General features: G+C 39.1%; 1 protein-coding gene across 4 annotated transcripts in view; it reads right to left on the bottom strand.

Moving 5' to 3' along the window:
• Prkacb (protein kinase cAMP-activated catalytic subunit beta) overlaps positions 1-18,409 on the bottom strand; it is a 96,321-nt gene that overhangs the window by 34,358 nt on the left and 43,554 nt on the right. The window contains exon 1 of one of the 4 annotated variants that reach the window (XM_055614343.1): positions 9,949-10,008. The exons of 2 other annotated variants lie outside the window; for them this stretch is intronic. In XM_055614343.1, the coding sequence (XP_055470318.1) occupies positions 9,949-9,958 (10 nt within the window). In that variant the 5' untranslated portion in view covers positions 9,959-10,008. Of the gene's footprint in view, positions 1-9,358; positions 9,484-9,948; positions 10,009-18,409 lie in introns of those variants that run through there. One more of the 4 variants, XM_055614344.1, reaches the window with a different exon arrangement.

The following is an 18,409-nucleotide window of genomic DNA, read 5'->3' as shown; positions in this document are numbered from 1 at the left end:
GGGTATTCTGAAAAACAATTTCTTCTCCTTTTTTGGTGATGAGCTATGAGAAAGATTTCTGATTCTGCTCAGTATTCATTAATCTGATGTTGCAGAAGTGCTTTGAAATGCTCTCCATACTCATAGTATTCTGAGTTTATCGACAAGTCATTCTGAGGAAACAAACAGTTCAGAAAAGTTTTATGTAAAAACCATTGCCAATATGCAACATATGCACTGAAAACATAAGTTTCAATAACATTTTAACATATAAAGGCATTCCCCTTTAGAATTAAGGATACAGTTACAATGTCATTAAATAATATCATGAAGATATTATCCTGAAACATGCTTGTCATATACAGCAATGTGCAAGTGGAATCTCTAGTATGTATATGCACTATTTAGATGCAAAGACAAATACAATCAGCTCAAAAAAATAGTTGCCTTCTATATATGACAAAATTAAAATGGCATAATAAAATGTTTTGTATCTTTAAATAGAAGACAATTCAGATCTGCATGTATTTGCCATGGATAGATTTAACTTCTGTTTTTCTGTATTTTCAAACTTGTTACTCATCGATATGTCAGTAGGTAATAAAGGAGAGGGGAGGAAGATAGGAACACTTACACAGTATAACCCATTCAATTCAATGTGCCATAAGCAAGCACTATGAGGTTCTCAACTTTCAGTTTTCTTCTGAACCAGTGCGATAGGCTGATACACAGTTTTGGGAACCTGATGCATAAGAAGAACACTAGCTCTAATATACTTGATAGCTGTGTGATCACAGGAACCTTCAGCAAAGCTTCTAACACTTAACTAACAACTATCCTTAGAAACGACACTTCAAGGAGCAATCTTCTGCAAATGTGTTTTGTTCTGTATTGTTTAGTAATGGTGGAAGAGAGGGCACATCAAAAACTCAATTTATTTACAATTTTGCTTATTATCCAAATAAAATGATTTGCTCTTCAATTTTTGCCATTTGTAGAGTCTACCATGTTACACTCTAAAAAAGCATATCAAAGGGATCTATATGTTCACCCAGGGTTTATTAGCATTAGTCACCTATCTACGAGATGAAGAAAGATGCAAGTAGAGACAAGCCTTATGTATTTCCATGAATACACACAAACAAAAATATCATTTGTTATCACTTTCTTCCCATGAGCACAAAAAAAACCCCACTCATTTCTTATCACTTTCTCCCCAGCACCAATGCTTTTGTATATTACTTGCAAGTAAGTCACAACTTAAAGTCAGATTAAAGCTCATTTTAAACAAAAAAAAAATTAGCTAAAACTTTTGAAAGTTCACTGAAATGGCCCAGTGTTACAAATGGAGGGTCAAGGGAGCTTCAACCCCAGATGCCTCAAAATCATGAGGATGGTAGGAGTTGGCTACCTCCCCTCCCTCACAACCTGGCACCATAAAATGGGCTCCCCCACCATCAACCCTAGTGAGAGTTTATTACCCCGACAGTCATCAGGCTGCACTCCTTGTTTGACTATACTTATATAGTTCTAACCCCAACCCTACAGCCCCTGAGTAGGCAGATGAAGCATCTTGCAACACTACCACCCTGGCCAATGGTACAAGGCCACACAAACCTTACCTCAGAGACCCTGACCACTTCCCCAGGGACATAAATTCCCTCCCATCACCCAATAAAGTGAACCATTTCTCTGAAGCTGTCCCTGTGTGTACATTGTTCTCGCACATATCTGGCTGAGATCCTGCACTGTGCTCACCCACACCTGGCTAAGCTTCCCTCCCTCCTGTCTAGTTCAGTTTGGTGCACATGGCCTAGGCTACCTGAAGGGGGAGGGGGGACAGGGCGGTGGTCTGGTATCATTTTCCCCATGCAATCACATACTTCTACAATGAACAAGAATGTTTCAGTGGTGACAGTGAACAACTCCTCAAGGCTCTGCATCAGATAAACTTGATAGCTGCTTATCTATCATGACACGCTGTGAGTGATACTGTGCCAAGGTCTAACTGCCAGATGCTATCACAAGCATCTCATGTGTAGTCTGGTGACCTGATACACTGCTACAGGTGCTGACCTCTATAGAGTCTCACAAGATGCATCTCATCTTCCCCATCATACCTTGTACAATAAGAGGACAACTTTAAGCCAATGTATATTAGAAAACAGAAAAAAAACAAAACAAAACAAAAAACAAAAAACAGAACCTCAGAATATAAACTTCCTGGAAACAAGAGTACAACAAAACTATTGTTTCACTCAAACCGAATTTCTTCAAAAGCTACTCTTCAACCTTGATGATCCTAAGTGACTCACATTCACAGGCCTTCTGTCCCCTATTACAACTTTCTCTGCCTCATGTTATATTTATTATCTGTAAAATATCACATAAAACCACTAGAGCTGTATGATGATCATATAAAACATGAGAATATTAAACAAATCATTTCCTTCATAACAAAAGTATTATATTAAGCCAAAGTACTTAAAAAATCAAACTATGAGAATAAAAATTTGCAAGTAACAAGCACATGTACAAAACTTATGTTAAGATGATTAAATTACACTCATAAAGTAGTATGTTAAAATAAAGCTACTTGTATACATTTTTTCTAGAATATTGGTAGAAATAAGATGTTAATGTAGAAGCTCATTTATTTGGCTGCATATATTTAAATAATACATTTTAAAGGATAAAAAAATAAAACTAGCAATTACTGTTTGAAACCAAAACTTGTTTCATTTTAATTTTCCTTAAATTTACATGTACTATCAGAGTTTACAAGAAGATGTTGGACAGGAAGGTACAACATCATAGGGGACACATTTGTGCTGAATTTTGAGGGATAACGAGTTGCTCTGACAGGCAAGGTTGGAAGAGAGGCCATTCCAGGCTAAGGTGATCTGATATAAAAAGTGTCAAATTCATTTGTCCAACCTAGCAGAGTCTGAGAGAGAGAGAGAGAGAGAGAGAGAGAGAGAGAGGGAGAGAGAGAGGGTGGAGGGAGAGGAGAGAGAAGAACCTAAGAGCATTTTCTGAGATGATGATCTTTTCAGATCCTGACTGTACACAGGGCATGAAGAAACCCCAGGTTGCACAGACTGAAGGACTTATCTTCTGTTTTTGTGAGGACTTTTAACAGGAGAGCCGCCCATCTCAATCTCCATCCCCCAAAAGGGGGAAAGACCTTTGGTCAATGAGATAGGAAAATCTCAGTGCAGTTAAAAATGGCTTCCTTATAGTTCATTTCCAGTTTCCACCTTCTTTTCTGCACCCTGGGAACTTAATTCTTGGGAATTTAGAATTCTCATAAGGTATGTTTGTTACAGTCTTCAGTATTCTTAAGGTACTGGATCTCCCTCCCACCCACCGTAGCAGGAGCTTTAAGTTATATGGCCTCCAATTCTAGGTTTTTTTTCCCCCTCTTTCTTCACATTAGAAAAGCTTCCCATGAGATTTTAAGATATAAAGAGGCCCTAGATATCTAAGGATTGATTTGTTACCCTTAAATTTCAAAACTGCCACCAAGAAGTATGTGGTGCTAGTTTCTTCATTAATTTTGCCAAAGCACACACAATGACTTCTGATTGGCAGGTTCAGGCTTTTCTTTAAGACATTTTCCCATGTGCTAGCTGAGTAGCTTAGTGGTGCTGTATGCTGGAGGTCTCTGGCACTAAAACAAACAAACAAACAAACAAACTTGTTTTCTTGCATCAATTAAAAAGCAAAAAAAAAGGAAGCAACAACAACAAAAGCTATTTTCTATTCTGTTCCTATGTCGAGTGTGAACACTGCTCAGTGAAGCTGCGGGAACCCTGTGTATATGACAGTGTTCACTTTATAGGCTTTTCTGTTTGCTTTCTGAGACAGGGTCTCACTTTTGCCGCACCAGCTGCTGTTTTGTATTTTTTGAGGCAGTATCCGACTGTAGAGCCCATGCAGGGTTTAGACTCCTGAGCAGAGACTGCAGACACACGACTGCACCTGTCTCCCAATGTCACTATTTCACTTATTTGAATTATTTGTGGGTGTGTAAGAGTGTGGTGCATGCATGTGTGTGTGAGCGCAGGTGCATATGGAGGCTAGGTGTCATTCCCCTTCCCTCCCCCCTTACTGCTTTGAGACAGAATCAGGCTCTGAACCACAGGCCACGTGGTGTCTGCCCTCAATGGTATGGTTACAGGTACATGATGCCATGCTGAGCTTTATGTGGGTTCTGGGAGCCACATAAAGCTCAGGCCCTCATGCTTGCACAGCTCTCTCACCAACTGAGCCACCCCCAGCCTGTACAACGTCTCTTGGCCCATTTCCTTCATATTCTGGCTTATCATGCTACTTCTTCATCTCATTCATTTCCTTTCCTACAACGACCAGTGTGTGCTCTCCTGATCTAATACAGCTTGCTTGCTATCTTGCAAGACCAGTGCATTTTCTTACAATCTTTCCTTATGACAGCATTTATACTTCTTTTCTATTCTATATTCAGCCCCCTCTTTTCATCCTAATCTTTGTTTTTTTAAAGATTCATTTTTATATATGAATGTATATGCAAATGCCTATCTGTGTTTGACTATATGTACATGTAAGTGTGTTGGTAGCTATAGATCTTTGGGAGTTGGAGTCACAGGCTACTGTATGCTGCTTGATATGACTGATGGGACTTGAACTCAGGTCCTTATGATTGAGCAAAAAAAAAAAGCTCATAACTGCTGAGCTATCTTTCCAGTTCCTCCAGGTTTATCTCCTGTGTCCTACTTCATAGATTTTGCTTTCATTCAAAATGCTGAAGATTTTTTCAGATGCTATCTGTGGTTTTTTCTTTTACAAATATTTCTAAATGTAAGTTCATTCTTTTCCTCTTGAAGGCTGTGATTTTTATCCTTTAACCATGTATAACCCTTTTTACAGTCTCTACACTCTTGTTTTGCTTGTGTATCCATAAACAATGGGAATCTTCTCAAAACTTCAAACATGATCCACAATGAGGCAGCTAATCATTTATTGGAGCTCTCATGCTCTATATAGGTGCTATCAGAATTAAGTTCTTGGATATTTTTGTCGGTGTGCACATAATTATTACATAATCCAGCAACTTTCAGAAATGTGATCGTAAGGGTGGGGAGATTACTCAGTCATTAAGAATAGTTGCTTCTTTTGCAGAGGACCCAGGTTCAGTTCTCAGCACCAACATGGAGGTTCACAGCGATCTAAAATTGCAGTTCCAGGGGATCCACTGCCCTCTTCTGCTCTCTGGTCACTGTATTCACACAGTACACATGCATACACACAGGCAAAAAACTCATGTACACTAACAATAACAAAAAAGAAGAACAACTTGCTGGTGTTGATACCAGGCACATCAAGGGAGAGCCCTGCCACAGCGAAAAAACAAAGGCCATCTTTTCAATCCACAATGACCTAATGAATCCCTGGCTGTCCCAACGGAGGCGGTTGAGTGCAAAGGCAGAAGCAGTGTTGTCCTGCAGTCATTTCCTCGCAGCTGCTCTCACAACTTCAGCCTGGGGTGTTACTCAAGATGAACTGCTGGCTTCTCTTTCTCCAGGGAAAGCAAGCCAGAGTAGAACAGATTCTGGAGTGCAGATATCATCTGGCCTGGTTCACTCCTGGGAAAAGGAGCCTCCTCAACTGGAGGGCTTTGGCACTGCTTTCACTATTGTGTTCTTATGTTGTTGGTAAGACATAAGCAGGGAAATTATCAGCTGCTTATTTCTATTCAGGTCTGTAGCACTTCTGAGAGCCATAGAAGATGGTTTCTTCTTCAGACTCACCCTCAGCTAAGCTGGATCAAGAAGTAAGCTCACCTCGGACTTCTCTGGATTGACACATACATGTGTGTAGTGTGCTATGTGATGTTTCCACGTGTAGATACTCTGGATAATGTGTAAGGCAGAATGAGCATATCTGTCTCCTCAGGCCTTATTTTTGCAGTGAGAACATGAGAAATCTCACACTGGAATAAGAGAATTCAGAATCATCACTGGTCACCCTACTGTGAACAGAGCACCTGCTGTTGCTCCCCTGTAACATAGAGCCTGTTGACTAACACTTCTCCACAGCTCCCTCTCTCCTGTTCTTCACATGGGTTTTGAGATGGTGATGTTAGCTCTGTTGACAGGTACGTGAACCAGGAGCGCATAGTAACTGGATGTGTCAGATGACTCAGCTCTGCCTTGCGCAAACAGCACAGAAACCTAAGCTACATTCTGCGATGCTAGCACACCAGACACAGAGAAAATAAAGAAGTCACGTGGTCTTAGGAAGGAAAACCAGGAAGCGTTATGATTTCAGGCTCCCTCACCAGTCCCAGGGATGGTCTTTGTCAAAGCTTGGTTCTACCTTTGCCTTGGAACTCAATAGCTCTACCTTCTGACAGCACCGCATCTGTGCAGAGGCAATGCTTCTGCCTCCCTGAATGGGCTGCTGTGTTTTCCAGTCAAAGGGTCTTATGGAACTCAACTGAATTGTAGAAGAATTCCCCTAGAACTCCTTCACAAAACTTGCTTAACAAGAGAAAATCTCAGCAAATAAAATAAACTTAGAAGGGGTAATAAAGGCTCTTTTTATATTCACAAGCAAATTTCAGATGCTGGAAAGATGAAAGAGTGGATGAGTACAACTTAGCTTCTTGATCACTTTTGTCTTCATGTTTCACAGATGAACATGTCAACACTGTGATTACTGTATTTTCTGAAACAGATCACAGAGCTAATACTTTTCACTGGTAACATAACTAAAGCGTTCTGTTCTGTAACAGGTGAATATTATTGATCATTCATGTAGCCTTTTAACTCGGCTACCTTGCTTTCCCTAGGATGCTGGGCAACTATTAGAAGTGGACATATAGTAAAGGGAAAACTCAGGAATTCCAGATCTAGAGTCAGAAACTCATAGGCAAATATGTAATTTCTTTTAGTAAAATACTGTTACGTATCATGCATTGCTTTGAAAGTACAGAAACATTGCCTTCGGAGCTCTTAGCTGAAGTACTGAACGTTCTTGTGGCTCTCATGATCTCTATGAGGAATATAAATACGGAAGAGCATGGTGCAGAAGATACACAGGTGGACATCTCTTGACTTGCTGAGGAGTTTAGTCTTTGGTGGCAACTACAGAATCGCAAGATTCACATCAGGTTAAGAAATGGACTTACTTCAATTTAAAAATGAGTATGGAAAGTCACCTGAAGAGACATAAGGCTGGAAACTTGAGAGAAGGACAGCAAGCCAGTCAGTGTAAGGGTTAGGGGTAAAGGTTAAGGGTGCTGAGAAGAGGGACTTAATGCCCATTCTAAAGGCGTTCACAGTGTCGCTGGATCTGGAGAAAACTGGTATAAATCAATAAAACTAAATGACCAAATACACAACTCAACTCAGGGTGACAAGCTTTAAACATCCCCAAGATTCTGGCTTTATTTCCCATATGGCTCATAGGGTTTTAATGGAAGTGAGCATCAAAGATAAAGGAACAGATGTTAAGAGGGAAAGAGAAGACTGACTCTTGAAATGGATGTTTCAGGTGGTGACTGAGGCGTGGGCACGGATGAGATCACTCAGAAAATGCTGCACTGAGAGGGAAAGATACTGTCCCAGAGAAGATGAACATCTAATCATCAGGAAGGAGAAAGGAACAGCTTTACAGTGATTTCCATAAACATAGCTGTGCGTATGCAGCATACACAGAAACACATTATAATTTCAGACTCACATAAAAGGCCTAATATTTGATTATTTTCATTAATAAAGCCACACGCTCTTGCAATTTTCTGTATTTTAAAATGACTAGAGCGTTCAGTCACAGTAGTAGTGAATTTATTTGAGATTGAACATTCTTGGAAAAGCCAAGTGTGTTATTACCACACTTAGTGTGGTAGAAAGGCTATAAGAGGAGGCAGCTACGATCAAGCACATAAACATTACCTTTAACCCACAGCTTAAAACAAGAAAGCAGTAGCAACAATGTCCTCACCTGAACACATTGGACTGTAAGTAGCTGGCAAAGATTCTAAGGTTATGTGCAAACTTTTAAAGGAAGCGTAGCTTTATTCAAATAAATAAACAACATGATGACCAGGTCTATGCAGTTTGCTATCTGTAGAAATCCTAAGAAATGTCAACACATTGATTGCACAGTATCAACCCAAATTTCAAGGACAAGATCAGAATATCTACTCTGGAAACAGAAACATAATTGTCCAATCACTTCTTAACATTTTTGCATGTAAGATAGATCCTTGTGTATGTAATGCCACACTACAACATGAACAGCATTGAAGAGGATACCGTTAGATTGCAGCAAGATAAAGAAGTCATCTCTACTTATGGAAGAAAAGGTGCTTTGGGCTTTGAATTTCTTCACTATACCATAAAAACCCAAATCTTTCTGATCCAGAACCCAATCCCCTAAGTCCTACCGTGAGCCCTTTATCACAGGACCACATAATGCCCCCCCTATGAGGGACACCTGGACCAGCCCTTTCCGGCTCAGCAGAGATGCTAATGAGTGATGCTCTGAGCAAACGCTCACTGCTCACTGCTCACTCTGACAACAGCATGTCTATTTTTAGCTGCAGGTTTGCTTGAAGTGAACAGCTCCTGCCCTGTGGTGAGCTGCGGTACACACTACAGCAGATTTTCTCAAAATTAAATAATTACATAAATGCACTTTTGGACATGCTTAGAAAAATGAATAGTCACAGCAAAAGAATAATTTTCACAAACATACTTAGTCTCATAAAACATTTTCCCAAAATAATTTTAACAAAGCCTCCAAAGCCAAAAATACATATTATTTCATCCTTCATTCACTATTCTAAACCAACTAATCTAAAAGCAACCCTCCCCCTCCAAATCAATACAATTTTGGCAGGATCTTATTTTTAGAATTAGGATTTTAAAAATAGAGCCCAAAAGAAGCTAACAAAAAAAATAGTATTTGGATGACAAAACTAATCAAAGGCAAGTTAAATATGGTTATCATGAACACTACACACTAAAATAAAAACCTCCTTGTGGTATATGGGTCTTCTACTTACTAATTTACAACACAGTCAATAACAACACTGCTACTGAAAACAAGAAATCAAACTGTAAAGAAAATCAGAAGCGGAATGATGGTGCTATCAACACTGTTACTGTTTATGGTTCTCCATGGCTTTTAGAGGTACTTTATAATAATGCCCACTTTACAGGAATCCATACAAATGCCATTCACCACAGCTGTGGCTTTTATAACCACCTCTAAAAAATACCTTTTCCTTCCACAGTTAAATATTAAACACACACACACACACACACACACACACACACACACACTCACACACAAACCATACAGCTGCAGACTCTCGTGTGCTCACACTTACCATTCATGATGACAGCCAACCTGTCCAGAGCATATTGCTGAGAACAACAGCCCGGCAGCAAAGGGAGTTATGCTAATCTCTGGAGGCAGAGCGGATGGTGTAAACACATATGCTGGAGGAGGCAGCAGAAAATCAAGAGCTCTCTTTTGTTTTAAAAAGAAAAGCCGCAGAAGCAAAGCCTAAATGCCCAGTAGGAGGTACTACTAGATAACCGAATAATGCCGAAGGAAGATGGTTTATGTAACTAGGTTTAGGTTTTTTTTTTCCAAGCTAGCTATCATCCAAGCTTCCTTCATATGAATAACTCAAAATGGCAGGGAGAAAATGCAAACCAGGATGTATACGATATTCTCAACTGTATCAGCATGAGCTGTTACCACGGCAACATTAGACCATCATTATCAGTTTCCTTCTAACCGAGAGGTAGATTTCCTGAAGCTTTAACCAACTAAAACAAATAAAATGCATTTTTTAAATTTATGGCAACATGATCTGCAAGCTAACACATTCTATACATTTAAGCACTGATCTACCTTTTAAAGACATCTTTCAAAAATATTTTTAAAATACTGCTTTCTGCAAATACTCACACAAGCCCATGTTGAATCCGGCAAGGAACAAACAGCGGAATGATTGCACCTAAACGCCTTTCATCACAGCAGCTTCTATTGCTAGCTGTGGACCTCACTGAGACTAAAGTGCTGTGTGCTGTTGCTACTGACTATTGGCGATGAATCTTACTGCCCAGATCGCTGACAGCTTTCATTTTTCATGAGCCAAAAGCTATACTGCAGCATAAATGTTAACCATTTAAACATTCTGTATCATGGGGGAGGCAGAAGATACTGCCACACATTATTTGCATTTATAAAGTCAGGGAATAATACTTGTAAATTTCCATTAAATTTAGCATTAAGTATCTGAATTAACCACGTAGTATTTAAAGAAAGAAAGACCATACACAACAAATGTACAAATCATTATTCAAGAGTGACATCTCTGCAATAAGCAGGACCCTGAGGACAGAGTGTCCGGCAAGGTGGGTAGGCTGAAGAGCATGATGTTGTTCTAATCTCAGAGACCTAAGATTTGTGCCACTAATAATACAAAGGGATGAGGGCACAACGTCTGGGAGGCAGAACTTGAGCAGGCGAATCTGCACCTTTAAAGTTGCCAGAAGAGGCAGGACTTGTGGTGATGGACAGTCAGTCAGCAAACCTCCCCAAAATACAACTAGCAAGCGGGACAGAATTGCTGGGAGGACAGTCACTGCTCTGGCACAGACCAACCACAGACAAGCTGTTACGAATTTCAGGAGTCACTAGTGGACTCGGCGGAAGAACACGGAAATCTGTGTTGTTCTTGCCTGCTCAGATCCCTCAGTTTGCTCTGGCAGGCTTGGTAGCTGCACTGTCAGAGGAAGGTCCAAACTCTACACTGCAGTACTATCAGAAAAAAAGCAAACTGCAAGGAATTAGTAGGAGAATGCCCAGCTCCCCCTAATGCCCTGGCGCGGGGGTGGGAGGGAACAGCACACTAATGGTCTAGCAAGAGGGTTAGCAAGGAAATAGCAAGGGCAGAGGGGCTAAACTCTCTAACCATCCCTGGCTGCATGGGGCATGATGGTCCTCGTGTGACATCCAAAGTCCCCTACCAAACACGTGCTTCCCCATCCACGCACAGTCCACCAGCATGACCTCCGGTGTAACGGAGTGCTGGGACCCAGGGCAAAATATAAAACCAACAGTAAGTAATATAAAATAGGAATCGAGAAATGAGCAGCACATACCACGAAGGACACAATCTATAGACTGGACTAAAGACCCTGAAAATGAAATAAGAACAGTTCTTGGAGGAAAAAAATTAAGCAGGATACAGAGCTGCTGCAAATACCTTACTTTAAGGACTTGATTTTTGTCCAAACCCATATGATTTGTGATGAGAAGAATGAGCAGTCAACAGAAACTGTCCCAGAAATGGGATTTATGCATGATTTAGAAAACATTTGCAAGGAGCCAGCAAAATGTTAGATGAAATAACAGGGAACTGCTTAAAGACTTGATGAGAATGATACAGCAGATGGAAATTTCAATACAGAAAGAGAAATATGTAAAAACAAAAGTTGAGATCTGACAAATTAATATAAAAATTTAAACTCACTATAATATTAACATAAAATTTCAGATGGAAAAGGACCTAAGTCATTAATGTAAGTTGCAGATAAATGGTATATATGAAGGACACCACAGAAAGTGACAGTATTAAAAACTGATTTAGTGCTGAGGGCCCAACATAGATCTACTAGAAAACAGGAGGAAACGATGGGAACATGTTTAAAAAGAAATAATGACTGACAATGCCCTAATTTGAAAAAAACAACAACCCACAGCCCACAAAGCAAGTGAAGCTGACAGATTAGCTAATACTACCAAGGGCAAACAGAATGAGACCCACATCTAGATACTCCAAGTGACTGAAAAATAAAGGCAAAGAAAGAAACCTTAAAAGCAGCAAGAGAAAAATCAGTATTAGTGTACCAGGGAAAAGCAATACAATGAGTGTTAACTTCAAGAGTGAGCAGAGGGCAGTGAAATGATACACAGAAAATGTTAGAAGAAACAAGAAACAAACTGTCAGTAAGCACTGTATCCAGGAAAACTACTGTCCACAAAAGTAAAATAGAACGTTTCTAGAAAAAATTACAATAGAGGACACGTGCTGTAACTAGAAATGTACAATGGAGCCTTTGATGAAAACAAAGTGCCATTATAGGGTAAGTCGATAGGAAGAGGGAGAGTTACTTTACCGGAAATGGTAAACTAACAAGGACTCACATGTATATACATATATGTGCACATATACACATATGCAGGTTACACAGTCTTAAATATATGAGTATGTATATATGGTGCTGAGTATCAAACCTTAACTCTGCTAGTTATGAGAGTTCACAAAATGTACAAATGCAAAATATATGAAAATAATAACCATATTTATTATTACACTTTCTGTTTTTACAATAGGGTCTCACTGTATAGCCCTGGCTAGCCTGGAACTCACTATGTAGATCAGGATGGACTCAAACTCATAGAGATTCGCCTGCCTCTGCCTCTCCAAGTGCTGGGGTTATAGGCATGTGCCAGCAAACCCAGCTAATAATTATATTTAGACAAGAAATTTAGGATATTAGTGCAAAGAAGTTTTATTTTAGTAGTGAATTATGTCAGTTATATCCTTTAGAAGAGAGACTGTTAATAGATGAAATCATTAAAAATCAAAAAGCATCTATTAAGAAAAATGTTTTAACAGAAGAAAAGTCACAGGAGCTTTCATATGTAATTTGTGTTTGCTCAAAAACTTAGGATGGGGAAATAGGAACAACAATAAGAACAAAGTCTATGAAACAGAAAACAATAAAACAAGATGTTAATCTATCATATCAACAGTTACATTAAATATAATAAAAAACACAAATCAAAACACAGTAATTACCATCTGATTAAGAACCAAGGTTCAAACATATGCCATCTATAAGAGACACCAAGTCTGAAAACACAAGCAGTAACTAAAATGGGGAAAGACATGTCAGCCCAACAACTACCTAGAAGACAGTAGACTGGGCAAAGCACTCTGCTGATAACTATTACAAGAAACAAAAGGTCATCCATTATAAGACCACACAGGGGGAGAGGTAATAACTACTGGGTGCACATCTGTATTGAACAGAAAAGGCCTACAATATGGAAACAGACACTGACAAAATGGAAAAGAGTTAGGTAAGTTAGTAACTGTACAGCACGAATACAGTATAGAGATTGTGTCTGTGATTCTGTTGTGCAAAAATCAGCATGGACTTATATACCTAGCCATCAGCCCCTATAATATATCTAATCACTGATGCTCTGCCAGATTTGCTCTACCAGACATGTTCTGGCATGCAATCTCCCTCCATTGTTAGCTCATTGTGGGGTTTCCCCTAATGCCTCAGTTGTCTTCAAGTCTATGAGGGTATGACCCACAGACCACCCACTTTTAATTTTGTAGTGAATAATGATTCTTAATCATGTAATCACCCAGAGCTAGCAGAAAAGCCAGCATCATTGTAAAATGAAGGTTTCCCTTTCTACATTGTAAATGCGATTGTTATGAACCTCGTGGGGCTAACAGAGATACACCTGTGTTCCTGGTCTTCAGTGTAAGACATCACGAGAACTTTCTCTTATATAAAGCAGATAGCTCTCTCTGGGATCTCTGCACATTTTATTGTTTTCGGTGAAGCACATCCTTCCCTAGTTTCTGTCTCTACCCCCTTGTTCTTCCAGATCACAGCTATGTAACAAATGGAACGTGCCCAACAAACAAGCGATGGCCCTCACTGACTTTCCCCTATGCAGTCCTTAGCTACTTCTTTGGTTTCCAGGTCACGCGATGTGGGCTCTAACTGGCAAGAGTGGTAATGTGCTCCATATGTTTACGGTGCACGATGAACACGGCCATATGAGATGAGGTCAGACATAGGAGAAAATGATGCTACCACAGTGGGGGCTCACTGCTCACTGAGACTCAGTGATGCAATCAAAGCATGACTGGAGTTGGTGACTTCAAGACTCTTTTCTTAATAAATCGTAGGAAAGGTATAGACAGGAAGTGAATACAGATAAATATGCACAATGCCATTGAACAATTCGTATCCATAAAATATAACAGCAAAAGTCAGCAGAATAATAAAAAAATATTCTTTTACAATGTATTATGGAAATGCTCTGTAACATATGGAAGACCATAAAATAAATGCATTAATTCAAAAGGCTTGCTCAATCTTTTAAAATAATTCTCTTATCAAGTATAATTAAAGGCTTGCAAGATGGCCAAATGGGCATCTGGCACCGAGCTGGATGACCTGAGTTCTATCCCCAAGCCCAACAAGGTAGATAGAGAGAACCAACTCTTGTAAGTGGTCAGTCCTCTGACTTCCACATCTGTGCCATAGCATGCACACATCAAAGATCACACACACATACATACACACACACATTTACACACACACAACACACATATATTCAATATTTTTTAAAAGCATAATTAAAGAATAAACAACAGGAAAAGATTTTGGAAATGCTCAAATCTGCAGACACTATCACAAAGAAATACCAAGGGAAACAAAGAAACATTGTGCATGGCAAGAAAACATCCTCCAACCATTCATGGTGTGCTCCTGCAGCTCCCTGCTGGCTGCATGCACCCATGTCCAAGAGGTCCCACAACCTCATGAACTATGCTGCCAGCTGCGAACCAACTGCAGAAATATAACTGTGGGTGATTAGCAGGTACCAAAGGGATCGTTTCTTCCATTTTGTGGTTTTCTTAAAGGGGAAACTAACAAAAATGGAAGAAATAACCAATAAAATTGAAAATATGAAAACAATTGAAAAATGCAAGTCTAATCAATAATGCGGAACTACAAATACCATACTGAGGAATATGAAATAGACAAATTATTTAAAAGTTACAAATTACCAAAAACTAACTCAGAAAGAAGAATAATAGACACGTAAAAATATTAAATAGGATAAGACAGATGGCTCAGTGGTTAAGAGCTCTGGCTGTTCTTCCAGAGCACCTAGGTTCAGTTCCCAGCACCCACATGGCAGCTCACAACTGTTGTCACCCTCAGACAGGCATACATGCAGGCAAAACACTACTGCACATAAAATCAAAATAAATTTAAAAGATATTAAAATAGTTAAGTGGTTTTCCCATTAACGAAAGCTCAAATCCAAATGGGCTCATGAGGGAACACTATGAAGTTATCAAATACAATACCAGTTTTATAAAAGGACAGAGTGAGTATTCAGAATTATATGGAATTCAGAGCAAAGACCACTAGTGACTCACTTTACAAGGGCTGAAAGCAAAACTGGGGAAAGACCTAAACAAAGCTACAGTGCCCTCCACAAATACTGATGCAAAGGTCTCTGTCCAAATGCCTCTGCTCTGCTGAAGGGACTATACCCCGTGAAGGCTTATCTCAGGAAGGCAAGACAGTTCCACACTGAAGATCAATTAATAAGATATGTTCATAGAACAAAGAGCAAGCCACTGACCACCAGCATATGATGCAGCAGCATTCTATAAACTCCAGTAACTGTAAAGTCCTCCCAACGAGCACGACAAGAAGGGGCTTCTCAGACCGCTGGTGGAGCGAAGACTCCAGTGGTTTAGGTCACACTCGAAAGTGAAAGAGCGAAGAGTGTTTTCTCTGTAAGACAGAGCACAATGCACTCATCTGCACAAACTTTGTACAGCCAAGGGAATGAAGAAAGGTGTTAGGGACATTTCAACATGTAGGAGGTTTTATGCGAAGATGGCATGATCCAATCTGAAGAGCGTAATTTACCTGGTTAGGTAAGAATTCAAAGGTGAAATTAACACATGGTCTAATTCACAAACACACCAGTAGAAATAAAGTGCTTACAGATGGATTTACAAAGACCATAGATGGCAAATGTTTAAAGGGATGGAGAGGCACATTACTGCTGTTAAGATGACAATTTCTCAAAAATTAATCTCCAGATTCCATACCATATCTATAGAACTTCAACAGGCTTTTCTTTAGAAACTGGCAAGCTGACCCAGAAATGTGTATGGAAAAACAAACCCTCGGACAGCTAACATTATTTTGGTAAAAGGACAAAATTAGAGAAATTATGCTGCTTGGTTTCAAAACTTATTTTAAACTGATAGTGACCACATCAATGTGGCCGGCCTAGGGACAGACCACACAGTTAACTGGCACAGAACTGAGAATTCACACATAACCTGAGTTTTGACAAAGGAATTAACCAGATACACATAAAAAATTACTTCAATCCATGCTTCACAGTAAATATAAAACTGAAAAAAAATGGGTCTGTAGAAGAAAGTACAGACTAAACATATGAATTAGTTTTGGTAAGACAAACACTTCCCAAGACCTGGTACAAAAGACACAATTCACAAAGGAAAAGAAAGATAAAACTGATTTCATTAACCTTTCCTCTTCAAAGGTATCATTTTAAGAAATGATGAGGCATGTAAGAAGCTAAGAGCAAATATTTGTAAATTGTAAGTCTTCAAAAGAATTTGGATTCAGAATATATAAAGAATTAAGACTTAATAAAGACACTCTAATTTTGAAAGTGGATAAAATATTTAAATGAACATGTATCCAATCCAGATACACAAATAGCTTTTGAGAATATAAAAATAAACCAATACCACTAGTTACTATGGACACAGAATCTGAAACCATACTGTGAATTATCAGTTCAAACCTCAAAGTGGCTATACCCAAAAGACTGATGATCCCAAATCCTGACAAACATATGAAGAAACTGGACTCCTCTTGTATTACAGGTGAAGCATAAAATAGGACAGCTACTTTGATAAAATATGCTGGCCATTTCTTAAAAATATAAACATTCATGACACAATCATTTTATTCCCAGTCCACTCCTATATACCTCCTAAAAAAAGGAGATCTGTTTGCAAGGCTTGTTTTTAAATGTTTATGATAACATTATCCAAACAGGCAAAAAATCTAGAAACAATCCTTGTGTTAGTCAATCACAGAACAGAAAAGATAAAGCCAATGTGTTCTAACCACACAATACAGTATGAGTTAGAAATAAACAGGAAGCAACTACTAATGCATTCTGTAACACAGATGAAAGATGTCAGAAACAGTAGGTTACACAGGATAATCACACATAATTCCTGTGATGTAAAACATATAGAAAAAGAGATGAACAGAAAGAGGAGGTAGCTGAGTGTTTATGAGTTTGAGGGAAGAGTGGGAGATAGTTCCATCTGGATGGTGGGATGGAAATGTAGCTGCTGATTACCCAAATTCCTAGCCTCTGAAATACAGTATTTGCTAGGGTCAGGTGAGTATTTTGGTATTTTTAGTGAATACCTACAAACTTGTCAAAGAAATTGCAAAGACCATAAGAGAAAAGTTAGGAAGAGTCCATTTGCCTAAGTTTAAAGGCTGTAAATCCTAAGATAAAAAAGCACTCACTGAGAATTGGGTAGCAATGTCAGAATGAACCCACATTCTTTATTGCCTCAAGGGGGTAAAAATCAAGCTGCACAGACAGACATAACACAAGGACTAAATGAAACACAATCCAACACCACAAAGTAAGTCTTACTAGAAATGAGTTGAGAGAACATGAAGGAACCATGGGTTCTAATAAGGGAAAAGGTTGAGGAACAGGTGTCTTGGCAGTCTTGTTAAGAGCTGCTATTTACAGGACACATTAACTAAGAACAGAGCTAACCATGAAAGAAACTGCAAAAGGAAATTCCCATCAGAAGTATTGTGAACAAATACAGTTAAGAAGGGAACTCACTGTCATTCACTGTAGTTTTAAAAGTGTTAGCCTGAATTAAAGACCAAAAACAAACAGAAAAGTATGCTAGTTAAATGTACTTCCTTATAGAAGAATGAGCAAATTAATTTATCCTGAATTTCATGTTTCAAATTCTTTTGGCTCTTTTATCTAAGTTGTCATTATATTATGATTTCCCGTTTTAAAAAAATGACGTTAATGAGCTGGAAATATCATTTGCCTACCCACCATGCTCAGTTCCCTGAGTTACACCCCTGGCATCATACACACAGACATGGGGAGAAGGGAGGAGGAGGGGGAAGGGAAGGGGAGAAGAGAAGGGAGGGGAGGGGTAGAGACATTATTCACAATCCAACATTCTGAATATTTGTAACAATGTGTTAACTATTACAATGCTTCTGGCTGCTCCTCTGAACTCTTGTTTTTGATGGTAAAGTCATCTAATTTACCTTGGAATCTTTATGATCATAGTTTTTTAAATGATTTATTTTTATAACATGTATATGGATGCTTTCCTGCAAATATGTATGTGTATCACATGTGTGCCTGGTGCCTAAGAAGGCCTGAAGAGGTCTTAGGATCTCCTGGAACTGGAATTACAGGCAGCTGTGAACTGTCATGTGGGAGCTGGGTAGTGAAGCCAGGTCCTCTGCAAGAA

The sequence above is a fragment of the Psammomys obesus genome, unplaced genomic scaffold (assembly GCF_907164565.1).
Source record: "Psammomys obesus unplaced genomic scaffold, mPsaObe1.curated_primary_1811, whole genome shotgun sequence".
Lineage (NCBI taxonomy): Eukaryota > Metazoa > Chordata > Mammalia > Rodentia > Muridae > Psammomys > Psammomys obesus.
This window is presented reverse-complemented; position numbering and strand designations above follow the sequence as displayed.